Genomic DNA, 25,570 nt, shown 5'->3' on the forward strand with positions numbered 1-25,570 from the left:
ACACAAACTCTGCTCTGAGTCTGGGAAGGACAACACGAGAGTGATGCCACATGTGGGGACATAAGCAAGGAGGCAGGTCATGGAGCTGGGAAAAAAGGTGAGAAAGACCTCTGCTGGACATAAACCCTACAAATTAAATACATGGGAATAGCAGGCTTGGACAGGCCCTGGGCTCTCCCTGGGAGGATTTGGGGTTTGGGCCCCTCCAGCAGGAGAGGCCACACAGACCAACACAGTCAGTGGTATTTCAGCAAGGGGGTCCTTTAATTCAGTTGCTTCTGCCTCGTTTAAACCATGTTGTTTTCTGGTGCTGTTTCAAACCACGAGATCCAAGGCAGGCTGAGGCAGCATCCCCTCCCTTGCACCAAAGGACACACTTCTCTCAACAGATGATCCCACCAAACCACAAGACCATCCCAGCTCTCTCCTGGGGCCTCGGCCCCACGCACGCTGGTCTGAAGCCTGCAGACTTCTCACACCGGGGTTCCTTTGGGGAAAGGCAGCAGGGGGTTCCTGCCAGTCCCTTTGCTTTCTTCAGCACCTTCTGTTTTCAGCCACTCCATCTTCTGCCTGTGCTGCTGCACAGCGTCGGCCACGCGGGCGTCGATCATGGCCTCGGTGAGAACGCCGTCCTCGGAGGCATAGGCTGCTGCCTGGAGAGGAAAAGGGAGGAGGGACAGGTCAGGGATGGCAATTCTCTCTTGTTCTCCATGCATGCTTTCCCCCACACGCCCCCAGCACAACCCCCAGCCTGGTTCTCAGTCAGGGGTGGCACCCGGAGCAGTCACTGACATCCTTTGCCCTCCTGCCTCTGGATTTCCTGGGAGAGACAAGATCTTTGCTTTCAGGAGAGACAAAGCCACGGGTTCCTAATGCTGAACTCATGGTCAGGCTGCAGCCACACTTGGCCTGTTTAGATTTCCTCTCCTGCCTCAGAAGCCCTGCACGAGGGGAGCCAGTGAGGTAAAGAGCAACGGGGGCAGGATGGGGATTGAATGAGCCCACCCAAGGCAAGAGGAAACGTCTGAAACACCTGCACAGCAGAACTAACACCAGTGCTGGGGGGAACATGGGCGAGGTGGCACCTCTACAGTGATGTCTAACGTGCACTGATCTTGCTTTCCTCACGTGTCAGCTCTCCCCCTGTACTCATCTGCCCACAGCACCTTCCCTTTTGTCCCCCCTCCACTCATCCCAGTCCCTGTCCCTCCAGTTCTGCTTGGTAAGCACTTGGTCCTGTAGCTGCTACAACAGGCAGCACAGATCTGATCACAGCTCCCCAGAGAAAGGACTGTAAACTCCTGACATCTTTGCCAAACACCCCCCAGGGGAAGCAGGGCTGTGTGACTCCTCTCCAGCTGCAGCAAGAGGACTGTCCCCCTTGTCCCCACACCCAGGGCAGCTGGAACTGCACTGATCCTCCTGCAGGTGACAACGTGCAGCCAGTCCCTCCATGGAAGGGGAGGATGTTTATGCTGTTAACTGCACCCATCTCCAAGGAAACAGAGCAACTCCCAGGCTGCAGATTTCTAAATCTGGTTCCTCCCCCTGCAAGTGCTCCTGAGAGCAAATCCATGTCCTGTTCCCTGTGCAGCTATGGAATGAGGGAGCTTGACACCACCTACGGTGGGACCCCCTCCAGCTTCTCACACCCACACTGCCTGCCCCAAACAGCCCCAAACTTCTGTCCACACCTCCTTCCACAGAGCTGTCACATCCTGCACTGCCACATTCTCTCTGCAGGGTTTGCAACATCCCAGTCAGGAATATTAACCTGGGCTTTCACGACAGACTGAAGTGTGTTTTAAGGTATTACACACAGGCTCCATCAATCATTAATGGTGCAAAACTTCAGCTACACCAAGAAATGAAGTTTACTGCAAAAGCACCACAGACACAAAATCCAGTGAGAGCATTTCCTGCACCCCCTGTCCATGTGATGATGATGAGGGAGAAGACAAACCCCAGGATAAGCTGTTGTACTGGTACTATCTCAGTACTGTAGGTTATACCTGCCTATTAGATTGGTGTTACCTCACTGCAGGAGGAATAATTATTTCAAGAAATGAGCAAAAGGTCACTCAAGTTGGTTCTCAGCCTCCTCTAACCTACTTTCCAGCCCTTTTTGGGGAACTGGTTAGCTTACAAAAGGTCTTGCTGCACAAACCACAGAGCTGGCAGGTGCTGGTTTTTCCTGCAAGAAGCATCAAATCCTTTGCAAAGATCCTTCCCCGTGCAAAACCCTTGCAATCCTTCCTTCAGGCAGCAGTGAGAAGTTAGGCTAATGCTCCTGCTTGAGATTAGGAGTAAACAGTGGCCACAGGGAAGGAGAAGGTCTGCAAACAGAGAATTCACTCAGCATTAAAAGCACTTGTCCTGCTTTCACTGGCAGAGCAGGAGGCATCCTCAGCACAGCCAGCCTGCCACTTCCACACCACCAGGAGGAAAGCACAGCTTCCACAACCTGCCAAATATTTACCCAACACCCATCACAGCCTGACCTGTCTTCACTCACCCCCCTTTCTATTTTGGTTTTTTTTTGCAGGACCTGCCAACGCAGCCCCTCCAGGCAGGAGGGCTGGGTGTTTGAAAAGGGCCAAGGTGCTTTCCTGGGATGCACTGATGTGTCTCCACAGCACAGAGAGAGGATGTCTTTCTTCCCTCCCCTCCTCCCTGCCCCTGCACAGCCCATCCAGCCCACTGTGGAACCTCCTGCAAAGCTGTGCAGTTCACGCTCTGTTGATTTTCTCAATGACTTTCTATTTTTAGAAAGCCTTAGGCCCTTGCTGTCAAGAAAGCAAATGGGAGAAGCAGCTGCCCCTTCTGGGAGTAGCTTGCACACACACAAAAATGGTACCAAGCCTCATTTATATTCATACCTCTGCCTCCTGCATGGACACATTTTAACCCATTTTCTCCAGTGCAGCTATTCCTGGTTTACTGTTCAAATCCAATTCCGAAATAAGCTGAAAACAAAGTGTTTGGTGGGGAAATAGAGGGAGGAACAGATGACAAGTCCAGCCCAGATGACCTAATGTTTCATTTCAGCCAAGACACATGGCTTATTTTAACCTGGCCAGACTAATCTGTATCCTTTGAATCACATTTATAATAAAAATAGCCTGATTAAAAAAAACCACAACAAACCACACAAGCACTATTTTTAAAATACAAACAAGGTTCAGGGAGCAAAAAGGCATTTATGTCAGTGCCATAAAAGGCAAGGAAATGACAGGAAGCTCACACTGGGACATAAAACTCCTGGGAATTCTCCTGAAGCACTGCCAAAACAGTTTTCCAAGATTACAGCTTGGAATAGCGAAAGGTGGATTTTTATTTTTTTTTTGACATTTTATCTAAAGCAGATCAAGGGGTTTAAGTACAGTGTGCAGAACCATAAACAGATCTGAGGGGAATTTTTCAGTGTATAAATGCATCCAGCCCATATTCTAGTCCTAAAGGGTTAGATCTGGGGGATGGAAAAGCACAAGGACAAAAGGGAATGCTCAGTCTCCTGCAGAAGAGATTAAAATGGATTTCTAGCACGCAGACTATTAGCTGTGCCAGACAGCAATATTTTTCCCAGTGCTAGAGGTTACACTCTCTGCCTTTCTGCATCTTATTTTTTTTTTCTGTTGGTAAATTCAGGACAAATCAAGCCAGACTGAAACAAGAGTGAACTAGAACTTGGTGTAAATGACAGGCAATCCATCTCAAGCCCAGCTTATGGTGGAATTAAGCCCAGGAAAGCTGCAGCTATTGCTCAGTTTAACTGAGATGCTTTTGTTAAAGGGTGATATTGGCAGAAGAATCCAAAAATATTTTCATGGGAACCGACTACAAGGCCACAGGGCAGCAGAGTGGCACTGCTGCTGCCCAGGTACTCCTGTAAGAGCTGACACTTGGGATGGTTTCTCCTCCAGCTGCTTCAGCACTTCACCCTTCCCCAAACCATCTCTGAGATTTGGTTCTGGCCAGGAGAGATGATCCCAGGGAAGCCAGGAAGAGCTGATGGCACCTCCCAACTCCATCAGGTCCCTGAGTACCTGATTAAAACTCAAGTGTGCATTCACAAAGGTGCTGCTCACATTAGGCATGGGGGTGGATTACTGAGTTTATCCTGGGCAGGGTCAGGAATTGGGCTTTGAGGACCCTTGTGGGTCCCTCCCAGCTCAGGATATTCAATGATTCTGTGACCAGGTTATTTCCCACATCAGCCATCTTTGGCATGCAGCATCTTGAATCCAAAATTCAGTTACATAGGGAGTTTAAAAGACCAACAGCTCAAGAGTTAACAGTGGATCTGTAGCACACAACCACCCTACAGCTGTTCCATCCAGCTGAGGGAAGCCTGATGAGCATTTTTTGAGTCAGTGATGTGGTTCCTACAGCCCCTACTTCCCTTGACCCCCTCCCTGGGATGTGCCAGAGCACTGTAGCTATGCAGTTAACTTGCCTTGCCAGGCTATTTTTAACTCTGCTCAGCTCCCTGACCCAGTTCACAGCACAGCCATACACAGGGGTGCTCCAGCACCATGGGAAGGAGAGCAGGAAGGCAGGAATGTAAGGCAGGAATAGCACTGCCAGGAATGCTTGTCAAACTGCAGCCTTAATCCTGCCCTGGCAGCCCAGAGCACTGCACCAGCTACAAACATCCCTGCAAGTTCTCTGTTAGTGCTAACCCAGGCCCCAAAACACCAGCACCACTCAGGAGATCAGCTGGGGTTTAGAGTACCCAAAATACCTGCTTAGAGAGGCTTTTAACCACACCTTCTGAAGGGCCACACCTTGGTGCTTTACACAGACAAAACCAAACTGCCACAGTCCAAGCTCAGTGGTCACACCTAAACACAGCTTCTGTTAAGCTCTGGTCGAGCTCCAGTCGGTCACAGCTCCAAATTCCTCGACCCAGTGACTGAAAAAGCACTTCCAGAAGCACTGAGGATCAACAGCTCTGCCAGGGAGCTCCCAGGGCAGTGCTCAAGACAAGTTGTATCCCATTCTGGATGCCCTCACAACTGCACCCATCAGCCATCTCCCAAGGAAATGTGTCCACATGTCCAGTCACCACCTGGGCTATTTTAGCACCTACCCCTGGCACATCACACCTCTCTTCCTGCCCCTTGTTCCAGCACACCAGCAACTTTGATTTTGACACAGATGAAGCTTCTTGCAGCTTCTACATCAAACCAATTCGTGTATTTTTGCCCACCCTCTCCTGCAGGGTTTTTTTTTAAGCCCTTTGAGTGTTTTATGATGGCAGAGAGGAGAGAACTTCCTGCTGCAATTCGACACTGAACCTTGTTAATAGGCCTGGCACTATGAGGCACATTTTAAAAAGCTATCAGTGCAACACTAAGGAATTAGTCACTCCCACCTTCCCCTTCCTTCATGATCACTTAAAGGATAAATGATAAAAGCTGAGGTCATTCCTGGGGATTAATGACAAGCTTGCAGATAAGGAAGGGGTGATAAAAAGCAAAGGATCATTTATCACAACTTTTTATTACTGGAAATACCTGGCAGCAAAGCCTTTAGCACACATGGGGCAGGTGTCAGCACACAGTTTGAAATATGCTTCAGTAACACAAAATTCACATACTAAAATTAACCAGCTGTGTGCTACCAAAGAATAAAATAACAGCTCTCAAATGGTGGCTTTGGACCTCAGCTTGTGACTACTGCAGTTTAAATTAATTTAGATTAGGAAGGATAAATATTTTCTGTACCTTTAAAGGTGGAAAAACGGTAGCAGGAGGAATGAAATGCACAAACTTTGTAAAATGTTTGTGAACTGCTAAACTAAATAAAAAATTTAAAAACCAAACAAAAAGCTGCTTTGTTTATTCAATCCCTGAAAGGGAGCTGACATGAGTAAGTTACACGACATACAATTTGGGGCATATTCCTTACATTGATATTTCTAGGTTAGTTCATGAAAATGCACAATCCAGTAAGAAACTGGCAGCTGTGACAAAACCAGGTGAAAGCCTGATTTAAAAAAAAAAAAGCACTTAAGCTTGTGAAGCACATGAATAATTGTACTCCAAGTGACTGCATTTTTTATTTCTATACAGGGAGAAATAAATGGAAGAAATACCTTATTTTTTTCAGCTCCATTTCCAGTTAGTTTTGTTTCTTTAATTACTCCAGTTGCACTACCAATGTGTTTAGAACAAAGTAGGGAAGCAGGGTGGTTTAGTGCCCTAATGCTGTCGATACCTGAGGGCAACAACACGAGGCATCTCCTGAGCTGGACCACAAGTCATGGCCAGCATGATCTGCCCCAACCCATTCCAAACTCACCTGCTTTACTTAAATTCAGTAAGGGATCTTCTATCAGTGATGGACTTGGTGACCTTGAAGGTGTTTTCCAACCTGAATGATTTATGGTGATCAGAACTGTTCCTGTTTATGAGATGAGGAACTGTGCTGACGCTCTGACACTCACCCCAGAGCCAGAAGTGTTCTGGGACCACCCTTTGGACATAATGGAGCTTTCAAAGGGAAGCTCCAAGACTCCAAAATCAAACCCTCAAACCTTCCAGAAAGGGAGAAGGAGCCCAGAGTGAAAGCCCCACTCACCTGCCATGCCACAGCAAGCTGGGAGATCTCTCTCCCAGACATGCCCTCGGTCAGCCTGGCGATCTCCGAGCACTTCTTCCCATAGTCAAACTGGGCCAACTTCAACCTCCTGGGAGACAGAGGGACCAGGGTTAGTTGACATTTAGCCACATGACAGGAGTTCCAATGGTGTTCCTACTTGCATTATTGCCTCCAGTGCAGCAGCCTCCTAAATTTTAAGGTCACAACAAACTGTGGCACAAAATCCTAGGATGGCATCTCCTCCTGTGACAGGAAGAGGCATCTCTCCAAATCTTAACTTGGTTAAAGTGACAAAATACAAAACACACAGAGAAGGAGAAGAAGAAAAGCAATAGAAGAGAATTCCCCAGGGTGGGAGGTGTGCAGGGACACTCACTGTTTGCCTTCTGTGGCTGGTTTCAGGACATGCCGATCAAAATACATCCGGACGAGCCGCTCCCGTTCCTCCAGCTGGGGCAGATCAAAGTTCACCATCTCATCTATCCTATCGTTGATAGCCCAATCAAACTGCTCAGGCTGGTTGCTTGCTAAAACAAGCATAAACCTGGAATGATGAAACAAGAGAGGGAAGACTCAAAAACCCATAAAAACAAAAATCAATGAACTCGTCTGAACATCGGGAACTGCCACGGTCGGTACCAAAGACATCTCATCACCTGGGAAGATGAAGATGCCCTAGAAACAGCTTTGTAACAGCATCTCAAGCCCCATGCTAAAATGCAGTGCTGTTTGGGCTATTTAGAACAGTCTCGTGTGTGCAGAGAGAGACATTCAGAATGAACATTATGAACCAAAGATGCTTTGTTTTCCCAAGCTTTGCTCCATTGTACAGATGTGCTGCTTCCAGGTCCTGCTCTCTCCTGCTGCATTTTGTAGCTAAAAATCCCTTTTTTTTTTTTTTTTTGCTTTGTAATGATGCTTCTTCCCTGTGCCAATACTTTAATGCTTTAATTGATGTTACCAGCTTAATAGTGCATAATAATTTGCCATGGGCTTTTAACCACAGCTATTGGAATATCGACATTCCTCCTGTCTGTTTGAATCATAGTCTACAAGGGGCTGTGTTCCTTGCTGTCATTTCTGAGGATAACTTTGCCAACCCAAGAGCCACAGAGGCAGGAAACTGTGGCTTTTCTACCAACAAGGACTTCCCCCAAGCTGCAGAAACACAGCCTGGATAAAGGGCTGACATTCAACCTGACACTCAGGCACTGCTCATTTCTATCATGACAATGATACAAATGAGCAAGAGATGTTGGCATTTGCAGTCAGATACCCAGCAAGAAGATTTTGGGAGGTTTAAGCCAGCAATTCACATTGCTTAGTTATGCTGCTGACAATTCACTGCTCAAGTAACAGTTCTCCTCAGGGTCTCACCAAAGCTGCCACATTTACATGCCCCATTACACTTATTCAAGTGAACTCCCATTCATGGATCCAGGACTCCTCCTTGCCCAAAGCAGCAATAAGGCTGTTCAGAAGTAAAAAGCAGTGCATGAATCACAAAAGGGCATGTTCAGTGTCCTAGAATGGCTCATGGTTTAAATCAGGGCTGAATTCAACATCTGCCCAACTGCTCTGAGGGCAGGCAGAGCACCCACAGCACCCAAACAGACCCAGAGCTCTGCTACAGCAATTTAACATCAGGAGAAAGAAACAACTCAGCTTTATAGAGCAACTTGATGTATAATTTCAGAAGAGACTTGCCATCCTCCCAAAGGGAAAAACAAAGTTCTTGCAGGCTCAACACCTTGCTTTCAACAATTTATTCATTTTTTTGGAAAGGCATATCTTCCCAGGCACCTGTGACAGAGAAGCTACACACAAGCAATCACCAGTTAGAGCTGCATTGGTTCTAATAAGTTCAAGATACCCCAAGGACAGAAAATGCCCTGCTTTTGTCCTTCCAGAATATTTATTTCAATGCCATGAGGTTACTGTAACAGGTACTTCATTCCAACACTACTAAGGGAGCAATTCATCACAAGAAACTCACTTCCCCACATACAGACAGAGACAACTTTTCTTGTTGGCTCAATTTCTTTGTACAAGTTTAACAACTAAGTAAAGTTCACACACACCAAAAAAAATCAAATATTATTTGGAAAAGGTCGAGGAAAGGTCACCTCTCTATTATGACAGCCAGGAAAGGGGTTTTGTTAAACTCAGCAGTGCTGTGCAGGAAGGTGACACCAATGTGACATGGTGAGCATGGATGGATGGACAGTGACAGTCACACACACACAGACATCTGCCAGCTCAGCCCTGCAATCCCATGTTCAGCAAATCCAGGAAGGGAACAGCTTTGGGATCCCTAAATTCATGAGCAAGGCAGCTCACAGATGTTCTGAGCAGCTCAGGCGAAAGAAATGGAGTCAGATTTGAACTCATCTGCCCTAAAGTTCCTGCTCACACATGCACAAGATGGAAAGAGGTCACCAAAGCACTGGAGAGGAGCAGCAGCTCAAAGAAGCACCTGCTGAAGCATTTTTTTCAAGAGCTCCTGAAGCATCCAGCCAGGATCAACTCTGAGTTCTCTTCTGTGATATTGATTTTCACAGGCCCAATACTGTTCTTGTATAAACAGCAACTTATCAAAAAAGAAAATATTAATCAAGGTGTCCAAACACCATCCTGGTTTCAGGAAACAATTTCTCCATAGTTCTGATTTCTGAGCTGCATTCAATACATAAACTGAAAAGGGGATATTCTCTGTAGATTTTTTTTTAAGCCCTCAGCAGCACATATAATTTCCAACTTTCATTTGTACACCACAGACCCTTCATAGATTCTCCTCAGACCAGAGAAACACCAACTGCTGTAAGGGCTGGAACTGGATACTCACTTGTTGCTGTGCTGCCCTGTTCTGTGCAGGAATGCATTTAAAGTTGCTCTGAGATCTTCACTGATTTTCTCCTGCAAAGATGAAATCCAAAGGAAGATCAACTGCTGGGCTCTGCAGCCAGGTCACAGCTTTGAGCAGCATTATGGACAAAGGAGTTCTGTTATTGTCAAGCACTTGAATTACAGTAGAATCCAAAGCACTGTAATACCTTGGAGAAAAAGGATCAATTTGTATACCCAGGAGAAATGTTAGGAACTAAAGCTTCCAGTAGAGAGATTACATATTTATCCACACTCATCCAGTGATTTTCTTGATTCCAAACCCAAGGCTCCAGCCATTGGCCCAGGTGGCTTTCCCTGCTGAACACCATTTTAGCTGGGAAGTCCAGTAAGATGCAGGAAAATAAGCCAGAGCAAAGAATTCACTTATACACTCAAAGTAATTTTCTAGGGAGAGCTCTTTAAATAGACCACTGGGGTCCAAGTAGCAGGTCCAGACTGAATGTACAATGTGGTGACTGACTTTGAAAACACAGATTATTTGTACAGGGGAAGATGCTGGTGTAGCTTTGCTAATGATTAAAATGATTGCCAATGATTTTTTTGTCATGAAAACCCCCCTAAGATAAATATCTGCTGGGAGAAAACACACACCGTGCAGGGCACCAGCTCTGCAGTGTGAGCAACCTCCTCTTGTTTTCAAGATTTGCCTCTTTCCTTCCTGCAAAGCCCCCCTGAAGACTGTGCCACCCATCCTTTGCAGGGAGGGATTCTCAGCCAGTCTGGAGATGCTCATTGCATTGAGCTGTGAGGTGCTGGTGTCTTGTCTCTGCATCAGTTAATTAGGTGAGCAGTGAGGCCCCTGCCAGCTCTCATCTTTTGCCAGTGGAAGGCAGTTAATGAGACTGAACAGGGCTGTTGGCTGGTGACAGACACGGAGAGCACTCACCGTGGCCCTTTTCCGCAGGAACGCGTCCGCCTCATCCACGAACAGCAGGAGGCTGCAAGAGGAAAGCACAGGAACAGGACACGGGTAAGTGAGGCTCAGACAGCCCAAGGACCCTCCTGCCCCACTGCCAGGCACCCAGAGCTGTGCCCAGCTGAACACCCAAAGGATTGCACAAGCAAACTCATTTCTTCAGGCAATGCTTCTCACTGAGCTGCAGCAACGTTCCCACTGCACCTGGCCCGGCCCAGCAGTTGAGAAAGGGATGGGATTGAGACACCTCAGGCCATAAATCTGACCCCAGGCCTCTGGAGTTGTTTTTCCTGCTGTTCAGAAGAAGACTGAAGCAATTCTAGGGCCCACGACCTTAAACTCCCCTGGATTTTTAAATATCTAGGAGTTTTCACAGGCGTGGTTTGGCAGTGGGCTTGTATCTAACAGTGCCGGTGTGTTACTGCCAAGCTGCAGGAGACATCTGAAAGGCAGAGAGTGCTTATTTTAGCATTCCCTCCTATTTAGAGAAATGTGTGCAGGGGTACAAGACAGGCACACAAGCACAGAAGAAGTCTTGGTGACAATGGCACCTTCCTGCCATTTTTCTTCCTTGTACCATTCTGAAAACCTCAACCCAGAGTCCTCTCCTCAACTTGCTTTGTTGTTTAGAGGGGTTTTTTCTCTTCCAAACCACACTAGCACTAAGGGTTTTACTACCTGTGGAGTAGTGAATTAATAAAGTCCATGAATTATTCACAAAAATAAATTCACTTATAACCCAAGGGCAGTGCTCTTCCCAAGAGACTAAGCCTGTAAAGATGTTTATCAATAACAGAACCGAGTTGCTCATAAAGCTGTCACGGCTTGTATTACCTTCTTGCCAAGCTTCAAACCCAGCTTTCTTCCAGGGGATTTCAGGGCCTATTAACATCTTTTACTGAACCCCAGCTTCTCTGAAAATATTCTCAGCTACAGAGGAGTGTCTTTTATCACAACAGCTTTCAGCTAATAAAGGCAACACTACTCACAGCTAAAACTGGTGGAGATTCAGAGCAAAACCTGCTTAAATCCTTCAGTGTTACTGGAGGTGAGAATATTGATGTGGACACATGTAACCTTTGATCAGGACTCTCAGAAAATGGCTACCTGAGGTGTATGAAGTTCAAATGCACAGAAGTTTTTATCAGGGCAGAGAAATTCAGACCCAGGCAGTGCTGTGAAAGAATTCTTTTGTGGGAGCATCCAGCAGTCTTCATCCAGCTGAGTATCCTCACATCTCTTCCAATTTCTGTTTCTAAGCTCCCTTAAATTCTTACACCTTCCCTTCTATAGCTCCTCAGGGTAGGAGAAGCTTAAAAAAATTAAATCTTTAGGACATTTCTCTGCTTTTTTTTTGGTTTAAGAGGAAATAGAAACATTTAGGTGACGAATGCAGCAAGGATTAAAACAGACACTGCAAGATAATGTCCATCTGAAGCAATCAGAGAACACATAAATCACTGGTTAGCCACATTTACAGAAGACCTGAGATCAAGACAGCACAAAACCCAAACTGACACCCACTGAAAATTCTATATTGAATTTTAACATCCTGGCTGGACAAGCAACTTCTTAGCTACCTCTGCACTGCACAAATCCATTTGCATTAGGATGAGCAAATTAACTCCATGCTCTTACAAAATCAGGGAGTCAAGATTTAGCCTCAACATGAATATGCTTATTTGCAGACAGAAGTTTGCTATTAAAGGCACAACAGCTTGTGACTTTTACACCTAATGCCAATGCCTTTAGCATCTGTCTCCTCCTTATCCTCATTTATTTCTTTCAATTCACTGCTTCTGCTTGAGACTCAAAAGTAAACACTATCAGTGTTTATAATCTGAGCAGCAGAGGAGGGAAGATAATATTCAGAGAGTGTAAGCAACTGGTTGCACTTCCATTTGTGCTAAATCTTCTTACTTCTGTCAGAACACTCATCACCCTGAAAGAAATGTGTCCCAGCTTTCAAGTGGGCAATATCTCCCCCCTGCCTAGTGAGATCAGCAGACAATCCAGTTATGACTGATCTGGAAAATCTGAGGTAAACAAGGAGGGTTTGAGGGAACAGAAGAGCAAAAGCTTTCAGCCTTTTAAATATTACCAAGCAGCAAGAATTCACCCATTCCAGGAAAACTTCAGATGTCACCTTTGGTCAGTGTTGCCTCCTCTGTGCACTAGCACTGTTCAGTAAAAGCAACTAAATTGCTGTGGTGAGTTTTTTTGAGCAAGAACCTGATTCAGGACCCAGGGGAACATGTACTTACCCTCTCCTACTGGTGTTGGCCCAGTCAAAGAGTTTGTGCATGGCTGTGACCCCCTCCCGCCCCATGGGGGCCACGTCCCCTCCTGTCATGATGGCATAATCCATGCCTGAGTGCACAGCTAATTTCTGGAAGGAAACAAAACCAGAGAGTTCCTTTCACTGCAAGGCCACTGAACGTGAGGGAGACAAAACTAGTTTATTCCTATCAGTGTGCTTATTAGCAGAGGGTAAGTATGCTTAGAGAAGGGAGGACTTTAGTCACTTAGTGGCAACTTTTACTTGTGTATTGTTTATTTCTTCCACTTCTGTCCATCTCTACTGCTTTCAAAATCCAAACTAGGTGGCATGCTGTCAGAAAACTCTTGGGACAGGGGTTTAATGTACTGATAGAGGGAAAAAAAAAATCCAACTTGCATCAGCATGTCAAATCTGCCACTGTTAACCTCAGATCTTGTGGACAAGCACTGAAGAGCAAGGAAAAATGGAAATTCTGACTCAAATCCATGTAAAAAGCATCCTGGCAGTGCACATGCACAGTGAAGCCGTGCCTGTCTCTGCTCTGGGATTGTAAGCAAAGAAAGGAAAGTCTCTCCTTAGATGAGTGCATAAAATCAAAGAGGTGGACATGAGGTGGCTGCTGTTGTGATTCCACGAGCCCCAGCTGCCAAGTGCCTTTCCCAGATGGAAGGGCTCTCCTGCCTATGCTCTGCACTAGAACCCAAGTGACTGCAGTAATTCAGAGCTGGAGCAGCCTGGTTGCCCTTTCCTCCCTTCCCAACACAGGAACAAATGTTGAGCAATACTCCAGCAAGAGGTTTCAGCCCAGGGAGGGTGCTCAGCCCCTGAGGTTTTCTGAGCACCTTGCAAGATGCAGGTTGGCACAACCCTGGCAGGGTTTTTACCTTGGCAAAGAGCGTCTTCCCAGTGCCAGGGGGACCGTACATGAGAATGTTCCTGTACAGGCTTTTGTTCTTTTTTGTGTTCCTGGTTGCTATGGCAATGTCTCTCACACGAGCTTCTAACTGGGGCTGCAAGAGAAGAGTTAAACTTAAGGAACAGAAAGGACCAAGAGACCTGCACCTACCAGGTTCCCAGATCAGTACCTGCAAGAAGGAGGCAGCATCCGACAGGCTCAAGCTTTTAAGTCTTAACTTCAGCTGCTCCTGACTCCAGACCAGGCTCATTTCCTGTCCTATGTCAGGATTTACTCCATTTTCTGTCCACTTGGCTACAATTCTTTTATAAGAAAAAGCAGCAGTGCAGGAAGCAGTGCAGTAACTACTACAGATAACACCTAAATATAATATAGTAACCACTACAGGTAACATCTAAATATTCACTTCCTATTGGATGCCCTGGGAGGGACAAGTCAGAACATAAGCAACTCTTTCCAGTGCTAACTCCTTCATAAGTCATGTTTATATTTACTACTGCATTTGTGGATACTGGGAGAAAGCTATTCCTGCAGGAGCATTTTCCCTCAGCAGCTTCAAGGAGCTCTTAAATTTGCCTGATATATCCAGGAATCAAACTCAGAAGCAAATATACAGAAGCAGCTACAGAATTAGCAAGGTAAGAACCATTCAAAGATGGGCAAATGCACACAGTGCTTAAGACTTTTTGGCCTACAAGCAGATGAAGGTTCAGTAATCCTTAGAGATCAGATGGGACAAGTGGAATGTGAATCTTAACATGCTGACTACAGAGAGAAACTGCAGCAGAGCAAGGACTGAGCTATGATTTCCAACTGCTTTTTACAGAGGAAAAAAGGTTAACAGACTGCTTAATGCATGTCACACTGAACACAGGAGCTTATTTATGGTCTCAGTGCCCCAAGGGTGCTATGCCTCCAAAATTGCTGGAATTACAGCTTTTGAAGTGAGTTTAAGGAAACAGCCCTTCTTATTTAGATTCTAAAGCCATCCTTCACGGAGCAAGGCAGGGAAACAAGAGTACTCACACTGAGAACAACTCCTTCAAGGGCATCCTGAGCCTTGCTGGTGAGACGTTTACCAACCTGGAGAGGACAAATTCAATTACTCCCACAGAAAACAGCCACAGTTTTTTAACAGCTCGCCTGGACAAAAAGGTCATAAAACACCAGCAAGCTCAGCCCACCTCTGCTCCCTCCAACACTGGGTTTATTCAGAGACCCACTGACAGTTCCCAGCTGCAAAAGGAGTTTTGCATCCTGGTGGCTGAGGGTAACAGAGAAGCAAAGCTGAGCTTTACCTTGATAGGATGTTTCAAAGCCTCCAGCACAGTGATTCGAGAGGTTTCCCTCACCAGGGAAGGTTTGCCCAAACGGGCCTCAATGTATCTCCCTGCTACTGCTGTGGCATTTTTGGCAGAGTAAACACCCACTGCCAGCAGGGTCAGACCTGCCACCTGCAAAGAAAAGGGGGAAGGATTAGGACAAAACCACTTGGCAAGGCAATGCTGTTGCGTGGAGCAGGCCCCGTGGTGGGGAATTAAGATTCAAGGACGAATGCTGAGCAAGAGGGGTTTATTTTTGGTAAGGTGTTTTATCCCTGGGCAGACAGTCACGGTCTCACACTCCCTGCTCACAGAGCATTCACTGCTCCTGCACAGTGAAAGGCAGAGGAAGCACAAGGGCAGGATACAGTCCTGTATGCAGAGGTATGTACATCCTGCTCAAAATGTGTGGGGCTTTTCAGACTTAATTAACTTGAGTAATGAAGACAAATAGCCGTATCAACCAGGTGCTGTCTGCCAGACCAGCCCTCACCATGCAAGACAATGAGTGCTGAATTAAAGGTGCCAGGATAAACATCTGAATTGGGGCTGCCACCAAGGCAGTGCACAGGAGGGAACAGAAAGGACTAGCCAGGAAACATCTGCTAAAGGTGACAGTCCCAACACAACAGGGAAATAGGTGCTCCAGAGGAATAAAACCAAAATTACATGGGAATTACCATCCCTGCATTAGACTGTTGTGTCAGAAACCCCAGAAGATGAGACATTCCCATCGATTTGCCAGTGAAGCAGAAACACTCCAGGCTTAGGAGTCAGCTTAAAGCTGATGCCAATAAATTATATGAGGGAAAGGCCAAACAGACAAAAGAGCAAACTGCAGCAATTGCTTTTAAAGTAAGCAGACTTCTCCTGCAAGTACAGCCCAAGGTCAAAAGCCCCAAGGACAACAAGGATGGCACTGCTCAACAAACCATGAGACACCATCTGTTCCCTTTCTCTCTGCTTAAATGGGTGACATCACTTTTGCTCTGGGTGGAAACGTGGAAGGTTCAGAACTGGGAGCTCTGGGATGCAAAGAATAAGGGAACCTCCACACCTGATTCAGCTCAGAACACAGAAGAGGCTTCACCTTTTTAGCAGCCTCCCTTTTAAAAACAAGATACCATTGATCTCATGCACTCTTAGACCAGTCCTGAGCAAAGTTACAGCTCACACCTCTCCCTGCATGGATCTGACATAAGCATTTCAGATTTCTGGACTTCCCTGACATTCATCTTACAAGATACAGAGAAACAGAGCTGTAAGACTGACAGCTCTGTATCAAAACAAGAACCCAACTACCATGACAACTCTAAAAATCAGCCTGATTACAGTGCCTACCTGGTTATCATGCAAAGGACTGGATCTCTGATGAAGGAACAAAGTGAATTCCACTAAAAAACATAACAAGCCCCAAAAAACTTGGAGCAGAACATCTGGGGTGCTGCTTGGATGGGAAGAGGTAGGAAAAGAGTAAAACAATAAGCAGGAAGAGATGAAAATTCCTGCCTCATTCACAGGAACGCTAAAATAACTGTCTAGTTCTTACCTTATAGCCATTTTTCAAAGCAACAGAAAATATGAGTTCCAGCTGTGTTATCCCCTTTCCAAAAACATACTTACCTTTTTTTTTTTTTTTTAACCTAAATGTCCCAAATTCACAAGACAAGAGCGTGTCAGAAGCAAAAATGACCATAATGCAGGAAATCAGTATCTGGGTCAAGTGAATACACAGCTAAAAGCACCAAGCACTGATCTGCACAAGGCTCTGAATACAGAGCCACCCCAGGTACAGATGACAAAAGGATCCATTTAAAAGCATGTCTTGTTCTCCCCAGTGCTCTCAGGCAAAGTGTCTTTTGTACCAGCCTGTGTGTATAAAATTAGAGGGTGGAGCAGATGGTGGTGCCTGACTTAAAGCAGAATGTCCATTTTAACCAGCCACACTACCAAAAATACATTTTCACTGAAGTTTTGTGGCAAGAAGTACACTGAGAAACAACTCTGTGTCCCTAAGAAGCTCTTTTGTCCTGTGAAAAGATGTTGGTCTGGCTTTTATGGATTTATTTAAGACACAACAGTACTCTAAGTGCTCTTTCAGCTACATCAAAATTAGATATAAAGCTGTAATATAAGCAGCAAAGCAAGTTTTAGATCATCATGGTTTGCACTTTATAAACACACCAAAGCAAGGAGTTGATTTAACACACATTTACAGACAGACTTTTCTGGAAGTTACTGGCAGGTATCACAATCTTACCGTGGCTGTAACTTTATCCCAGTCTGTTACAAAAGCACGGAATCCTTCCCCAAAGAGCATCCCAGCTGTCCTGTGGTGAGCAAACAGCAAAGCAAGAAGGAGAAAAGGGGATTTCAAAGACTGAATTGAAACAATTTACAAGACAATTTTCAATTATCTTCTTCAGAACCAGTCAAAAGCTAAGTGAGGGCTCACCATGGAACTGAAACATGAACAAACACAGCAAATACATTTATAATCCTCTGATGTCTACACCTGATCTGGGATTAAGTCCAGAAAAGCATTTGGCCACAAGATGGTATGTATTTATTTCTTTAGTACATTACTGGTGCTGAACTGCAATAAAAGGTATTTAATTCTAAAGCTCTTTTGTTATTCAAAATTTCAAAGGCCCTAAAATTAACAAATTCCAAATTTAAATACCCATCCCTTTGGAGACAGACTGCTTTCTACCTTTATGGCATATGTTCACAAAGTGAAAGTACTGAGGGGTTTCAGAGTAACTGAGTCTCAATATTAGAGGATGGGGCTTGAGATAATATGACAGAAAAAATGTAGAAAACTCACAAGTCTACAAATAGCTTGTCTGGTTCACATTCAGGTGACAATGTAGTGAGACAAGTGAAGGAGAGGGTTCTTGTTAACACAGTTCCTGCTGTTCAGAACCACCAAATATGCTGAGTTGGGAGGGATCCACATGAATCATCGAGTCCAGCTCCTGGCCCTGCACAGGCCCAGCCCCAGCACTCCCACCATCTGCCTGAGAGGATCATCCAAACCCTCCTGGAGCTCTGGCAGCCTTGGGGTCGTGCCCACTGCCCTGGGGAGCCTGGTCAGTGCCCACCACCCTCTGGGGGAAGAGCCTTTCCCTGAGATCCACCCCGAGCACAAGGGGTACAACACCGGCATTCCTCAGAGGCATAAACGAGTTTTCCCACGTGATGGGAGAACTCTGCTAAAGGACCAGGGCAGGCTGTGCCCTCCTGCTGCTCATCCCTGCACGTACTTGAGGGACTCCAGCACGGTCTGGCGGTGCTCGGCGGCTTTGAGGCGGATCTGCTCCCGGATGATGTCCGCGTTCTCCCGCTCCGCCTTGGCGCGGGCTCTGGCCTCCGCCTCCACCCGCAGCATCTCGTTCTTGTGCCTCAGCTCCATCTCTCTCTCCACAGTAGCTTGGAAAAAAAACAAAACAAACAAACACCAGGAGAACAGCTCAATCTTTTGGGCTGGCTTAATCCCAGAGAGCAGAACCCTTGTAAGGAAGAGAAGCAAAACGGAGTTGCCGGTCCCCAAATGGGATTTTGGAAGCTTTGTTACCTGGGACACCCGGAATTGTGACAGACACATTAAGATTAAATCTCCTTTCACATCAATGAGGAACCTAGAACAGCCCAGGAGATGGGATGAGGATTTCATAGCCAGCACTCTCTGTCTTCAGGGTCACAAGGAACCCTGACTGCACAGCAGGGCTGCCCAGGCTACCCTGACATTTCTATTTGGTGCCTCTGAGTAGGGTGACAGGACAGGAGTAAAATAACCCACTATAGGAGTAAAATAACACACTCCTACAGGGTTTCACCACCGAGTTTTGTTACATGGATGCTACAGCACTTCCCTCAGATGCTGGGAGCACACTAGCTGGCAGCCAGCAGAGGACAGCACAGCTGTCCACATCTGTGCTCGGAGCAAACCGGCCTTTCGTTCCCACAGAGTCACACACAGACTGCCTTAACAATTGTAAGGCTTGTACCCCAGTGGAATCCCACTGGAGTTCTGCAAACCCAGCAATCCTGCCAATTGCACAACAACCAAAAGAAATAAAGCAAGTTGCAGACTAAAACTTTGTTATTTGGCTTTTATTCTGTGCAGGAAACAGTGAATGCAGATGATGTGACACAGATTCAACCACTCCTCCCAGGGGCTGTTTTGTTTCTCTTCCCTCCTCAAAACTGGTTCTATTTCAGATTGTCCCAGTGCAAAATCACAATTTCAGTTGCTATACCAAAAAATGCCAGCGGTTCATTGGGAAACCCAAGCACCACAGGGCAAATGTTTAGGACTGCAGCCACCAAAGCTAATCTTGGAAGCAACTGGTAGTTCTGGTACTACTGGGATTTACCTGTTAACTTGCCAATGTGACATTAATGGAGCATCAACCAATATGGATAAAGAGTCAAAGATCAGTACAAGGAATTCATATAGCCCCACACTCTTACAAGCCACAGAAAAATGACTTACCACGCCTCATGGCCTCCTGCTTCTGCACAGATTCTTCCTGCTTCCTCAGATTCTCCTCATTAGCAAGTTGCTACAGGCAGAGATGACAGCAGAAGACGTGTTAAAGTTGTAAGAACTCCATCAAGTAGGCATTTGTGTAAGTTCAAGCACTACAAATGTTTTCAAGAAGCTAGTGCTCAGGTGGAAGTCCATTCTTCCGCTCCCCATCTCCCAGATTTATTCTCCTAATCCCACGCTCCTGGCTGCTCTGCCCTAATTCCCAGCCTTTGATTTGCCTGGCCAGCACTGCAGATGCCAAGCAGGTAGTACAGATGAAAGCAACTGTGCCCAGCACCAGCCACTTGGCCAGGGCACAGCTCCAGATCATCTCTTGGGCTTAAGAGAGCTCCTACCCAATTCCCAGCTGGACCAGAGGAGGAATCCACCCTACCTGCTGTCGCATCTGCTCGTCGTAGCGCTGCCGTGCCAGCTTGTCCTGGTACTGGGCCCTCTTCAAAAAAGAAAACAGGACTCAGAACACAGAGATTTGGCAGTGAAGAGAGAACCTGGTCCTGAGGGAAATGAGGTTTGAAATGTGCAAAACCAAAATAAAGTGAGGAAACCCCCCCCACCCCAAAAAAAACAATCCTGGGTTTGAATACGAACAGGGCAAAATTTGGGGCACCAGCATCAAAATCTCCTCTATGTTGAAAAACTGACATAGTTTGACTTCATTTTAAGGTGTTACAGAAATAAAAACAGAGAACAAGTGTTTCTCGACTCAGAAATTACTTACTTCACTGGGAAAACCACAGATTTCATGTTCTAAAACACATTATTTGGACTGGTGACTGCAAGCAATAGAACTCTCAAGATATGCTGCCTGTCACATGGGCTCTGGTTTTAATAGATTTACTAGTTCCTCATTAATTTCTCTATCAATTTTCCACTGGCAAATAAACCCAAGCCATCTGCACTCAACTAGAAGTGGTCTGAGAGTCCATATCCATCAGCAAGGAGAACTCTGCACGAGGGATGGAATCATTCCCTGTTCCAAAAGGATGGTAGAACAGCCTGGAATTTATCTCCTCAGCCACTGTAAAACATGGCACTTCAGGAGCAAATCAGGACTGGGTTTGCTCTGACTTCAAATGATGCCTTGTGAGCTGCAGGGGGTGAAGAGCCAACCCCTGGAGGGAGCAGCTGCTTCCTGAGCCAGCCCCGTTCAAAGTCCAAACCCTGACAGGATAAAAGCAACATGTGCCAAATAAGCAGTCTGAGCTCATTTCCCAAGCTAGATGACCCATTAGAATTAATCAATTCCCTCATCTCCTGTGCTCTCAAATTAAAAAGTCACCATATATGAGCCATCAGCATAAAGGCCAGGTTTAATTTTCCCTGTTTCAGTATTATTGCCACTACAGTAACTCATGCCAAAAGAAACCAGGAAGCACCAACACTTCCACAACAGACCCTCTGGTACCTCTCAGATCTGCATCCCTTCTCCTCTTAAGATATTTTTTTCCTGTCAAACAGATCAAACTTGGAAGAAATAGGGTTACAAGCTTCTTAAGAACTGAAATCCAAATAACTTCAGAGCCATTTCACCGTCCAGACTAACAAATACACTTGATAAGCCTTCAACACTTCCCTGAAAGGTCCTTTAGGAAAATTCCAAAGAGAGAAAGTGCTGCTGCCAGTTCCTTTGGATGTTCAACAACTTGGTAACAAAAGTTCAAGAGGACAGAGCTGCCTGGAACTACAAATCAAGCTCAACATTAGAAAGCCAGGACAGAACATGGGCTCAGCCTGTGAACATCCTCACACCTCTGGCTGCCCGTGAGTCCCTTTCCCCCAGCCCCAAAAGGGGGAATTAAAGCACTGGTGCCTTTTCCATGAAGGAAGACACAAACAGGGTCTCCCATCACTTGGCTTTCCCCTCATTCCCTTACTGCTTGATGCTGTTTTGTTTCTTCACTGAGTGTTTTCCTTCTCTCTTCTGCTTGTACCCGGATCTGCTCGTTCTTCAGTTGCTCTATGGCAGCTTCATACTCCTGTTAAAATGGATAATTACCACAAGTGAACTTAACAGAGAAACCCTACTGACAATTACATTCTGAGAAATCCATCTGTAATCAGAGTGGTGCCCTTAAAAGGTGACCAGTGCCAGCAGAAAGCTAAAATATGATCATAAAATATGACTGTAAGAAATCTCATAATTAACCATTTCAGGATTAAAGACAATTTATTTAAAAAAAAAAACACCAAGCCAACCAACACTCAAATAATCCTTAAATCCCTTTAAAATATATATATGAGTCTGTACTCACTCAACTGCTTTAGAGTTTCCTACAGAAAACCCTTGTCATTCCCTCAAAACTGTGGTGACCTTCTAAACCACTCTGAAAGTTAAAAAAACTTAGAAGTGACTTAGAAGTTACAAAACCACTCAGGAAATGCAAGTTTTAAACAAAGTATGTCCCAGAATAGGCCAAATCAGCTTGTACTTCACCTTCCAGAATTACTTTTTTTTTTTAAAAGAGGCAAATAACTTCAGCAAATAATGCTGAAGCTGAACAGCAACAGGAAAACCTCACCATCCTCTGCAGGGCAGAGATTTCAACTCCTGCCCCTCCAAACCTGGCAGCTGCCTCAGGTGGGCTGGGGGTACAACACAGGAGGAGTTCCAAAGCTCCAACATACCTTGAGCTTGGTTTGCTGTTCCAGCTGCAAGGTCTGCTCCTGCATCTGGGCAAGGCTGAGGGCATCTTTGGCATGGCCTGCAATGGGCAGCAGGGAGAGATTATGGGCAGTGAAAGGTCTTTTCTCAGGAAAGATGATGCTCAGACTATTCAATCCACTGGGGCTCCCTGGAGCACAGCTCTGCAGCTGCACATTCAGCCCTCCCTGGTAAAAATGGTCAGGAGTCTTCTCAGCACACCCACGACCTGAAGCCAACAGGTTTGACCAGCAGAGAAGGTCCAGCCAAGGCCAGGTTGGATGGGGCTTGGAGGTTTAGTGGAAGGTGTCCCTGCCCATGGCAGGGGGTGGGACTGGATGAGCTTTAAGGGCCCTTCCAACCCAAACCAGTCTGGGATTCTCTGATTCTATTCCAGCACCCCTGGGTGAGCAGGGCAGGAGCCTGAGGCTGCCCCAGGCCAAGCAGGACCCGACAGGACATGAGTTATCACAGAATTCCTGAAGGGTTCAGGCTGGAAGGGACCACAGTGGTCCCATCTGGTCCCACCTCCCTGCTCCAGCTGGGTCATCCCAGAACATTGCAGATGGCTCTGGGACATGCCCAGTGAGGGAGACTCCACACCCTTCTCTGGCCAATCTGTTCCCACACAGCAAAGAAATTCTTCCACATATTCAGGGGGAACTTCCCAGGCATGAGTTCCTGCCTGTTCCTTTTGTGGGCACGGCCTGACGTTGGGGTTTGGAGATGTAAGTGGAATGTACCCTAAAAACTACATCTGGATGAGCCAAGTGATTTAAAGGGACTAACCAAGCAAAGCAAAGAGACAACGAGGAGAGGAGCTGAGGCAGCCACCAAAGCAATACTCAGCTGCTGTATAACCAAGTGAATTGCCTTGAACAAGGTCATAAGGCAGAACTATAGGGTGTTCAGGCACAGAAGAGCACCAAAGACCCCGGAAGAAGCCCCCTATAAGGTCTCTGAGGGGATATGTACATATGTTAACAGGACATGCAAATATGCTAATAGGTGTTGGGAAATACCAATGAATATGTAACAGGAATGCGGGGAGCTCAAAGTCAACCATGTGATGCCGACCTATCAGCTGCAGTGCAGACACCTCGGGATGCACTCTGGCGAAATGATGACCGAGTAAAGAATGCCGAGACTTGTAAACTCACCAACGGGTCTCGGAGGTTTCTGTCAAGCAACACCCCGAGCAGATCCCGGTGCATCGCCGACCCCTCCCTCTGGGCATTCGCACACACCGCTGAGGTACCGACTCCCGCCAGCCCCACCCCGCGCCCTCCCCGCCCGTCCCCTCACGCACGGGACGCGTCCAGCTCCCGCGCCGCCTTGGCCGCCCGCTCCAGGCCCGTGGGGTCGAAGTTGCTCCATTTGTCCTTGGGCGTCTGGCGGTCCCCGGCGCCTCCAGCAGCGGCACCGCCGGGGGCCGGGGGCAGGGAGAGGCCGGTCCCCGCCCCGGGGCCCCCTCCGGCCCCTCCGTCGCCGCCGCCCGGGGCGGCCCCGCGGTTCAGCCCGAACAGCCACGACATGAGAGCGGGCGGCTGCACGCGGCGCGCCGCGCGCCTGCGCAGAGGGGCCGACCGCCCGCTCATTGGTCCGCGCCGGGGGTGGGTCGCCCCCCCATTGGCCCGCTCCACGGGGCGGGCCGCTCTGTGATTGGAGGGACGGCGCCGCGTGCGGGGTTGGATTGGTTGTGCGAGGGGAAGAGGCGGGACCACGGGAAAAGGCAAACGGCGCTTCCGCGTAGCAACGGGAGTTTGACGCGTTGCTAAGGGCGGGGAGGGAAACGGCGCGCTGGGGTTATGGGGACAGAGGGATGGATTTCCCCTGGAAATCGGCTCCTGGTCCAACCGGTTGGAACAGGAGAGACAACACAAAAGCCTTTAGAAAAGGGGAATGGAAGGAAAGCCATCTGTGTGCTGGTCCGGGATTTCCCTGAAAATCAGCTCCTACTCCAACTGCTGGGAATGGGAAAGTGTAAAAGGAAAGGGGAGTGGAGGGAAACCCATTTATGTGCTGAACCAGGATTTCCCTGAAAATCAGCTCACAAGTACTTACCAGTTCTGCCAAGATCTCAGGGTCATTTACTCTTTGGCTCTTTGCAAAACAATTCTTAGTGGAGCTGAGACTTTACTGATATATTTCTATTTATATATTTCCAGCAGTTTTTGAGGGATGGGGGTGAAGTTTTGTGTAAACCAGACTATGAAGTCATGGGCAGAACACTTACTTTCCAGCCATTTAAAATTAAGATGATTTAACAGCTCAGCTTGGTGATCTCAGAGGCCTTTCCCATATTTTTATGAGTCCATGAACACCAGCTTTTCAACCCTTGGAACAAAAGCTATACTCCACAGATTTGCCCTTCTATTTATATTTAATTGTCTTCAAAAGGGTGTGTTACAATTGGGGGGGTGGGTGACATGTTAATGGATTAATAAACTATGCAGGGAGTTGTGCAAACTTAATTTCTGTCCTACAGCAAGAACAAACAAGATCATCTTATTGCATGAGAGATTCCAGAGGCTTTATCATCCCTTCAGCACGGAGATTAATCAGTCACAAATGCACATTCCAAAGGAGGACACAAATCACAGGAAATCTCCTTATCGAGTTAATGAGTGACTCGCCTCCCTCCATCCCTTCCTCCTGTGCAAGACAGACCGTGGAAAATGCTCCATAAACCTACAGATGATGAATTCAGCACTCAGGAGACAAGGCCAGGGATAAAGTTCCTCTAAGCTCCAAAAGGAGCTGTTTTGAGAAGTCCAAAGCAGAGCTAAGGGAGGGTTTGTGACACTGGATGGGGCTCTCCAACGAACAGCTCGGCTTTAAAAAATGAGTTCCACATGTAGGACAAATAAGCAATACATTTAAAACAGAGCAAATGCTACTGAGAGAGGGTGTTCCCACTGATCTGGGTTTTAGCAGAGAAGTATTTACATTTCTTTACAGCCCTAAGCCCTGAATTTTGAGACCAGTTGCTTTGTCACTAAGTATTTAATTTGTGGGTTTTTTCCAGCTCTGCTTTCCAGAGGAGCTTAGTGACAGCAAATTCAAGCCTGGGGCCAAAAGGAAAGAATCAGATTTACTCTTCTCCCCTAAAAAACTGACTTTTAAGTGTAGCTCAAGCTTAGCACTGGGTGGAAGCCCAGGACAAGACACTAAATATGTGCTAGGTGTGTGCAGAGGAATGATAGTGCTGGAGACTTATTGCCTGTAATTAGTCACAGAACAGGCTAATTAATCTCCATATAGCTGCTCTGACAGCAGGACTCACATCCAATTTGGTGAAATGATTGCAGTGGTGATGATCCAGGCAGGGCTGCACTGCTGTTTGGAGGTGTGCATTTGAAGGAGAAACAAAAATAAGTGCTCTAGATGGTCTTGCTGTCCAGCTTTTCTGGACTCACTGCTGCT

General features: G+C 46.7%; 1 protein-coding gene across 1 annotated transcript; it reads right to left on the reverse strand.

Annotated features, from left to right (window-relative positions):
* Positions 1–245: 245 nt before the first annotated feature.
* LOC135425782 (ATPase family AAA domain-containing protein 3) lies at positions 246–23,701 on the reverse strand. Its single transcript, XM_064678398.1, has 16 exons — positions 23,454–23,701; positions 22,129–22,205; positions 21,378–21,479; positions 19,877–19,936; positions 19,447–19,516; positions 18,215–18,380; positions 17,209–17,278; positions 14,925–15,080; positions 14,653–14,709; positions 13,595–13,720; positions 12,694–12,818; positions 10,400–10,451; positions 9,452–9,522; positions 6,983–7,150; positions 6,586–6,694; positions 246–653 (listed from the first exon to the last, which is right to left on the reverse strand). The coding sequence occupies exons 1-16, from the start codon at positions 23,677–23,679 to the stop codon at positions 474–476; spliced, it is 1,815 nt and encodes a 604-aa protein (XP_064534468.1). The 5' UTR covers positions 23,680–23,701; the 3' UTR covers positions 246–473.
* Positions 23,702–25,570: the final 1,869 nt, after the last annotated feature.

Source organism: Pseudopipra pipra, chromosome 22 (genome assembly GCF_036250125.1).
Source record: "Pseudopipra pipra isolate bDixPip1 chromosome 22, bDixPip1.hap1, whole genome shotgun sequence".
NCBI lineage: Eukaryota > Metazoa > Chordata > Aves > Passeriformes > Pipridae > Pseudopipra > Pseudopipra pipra.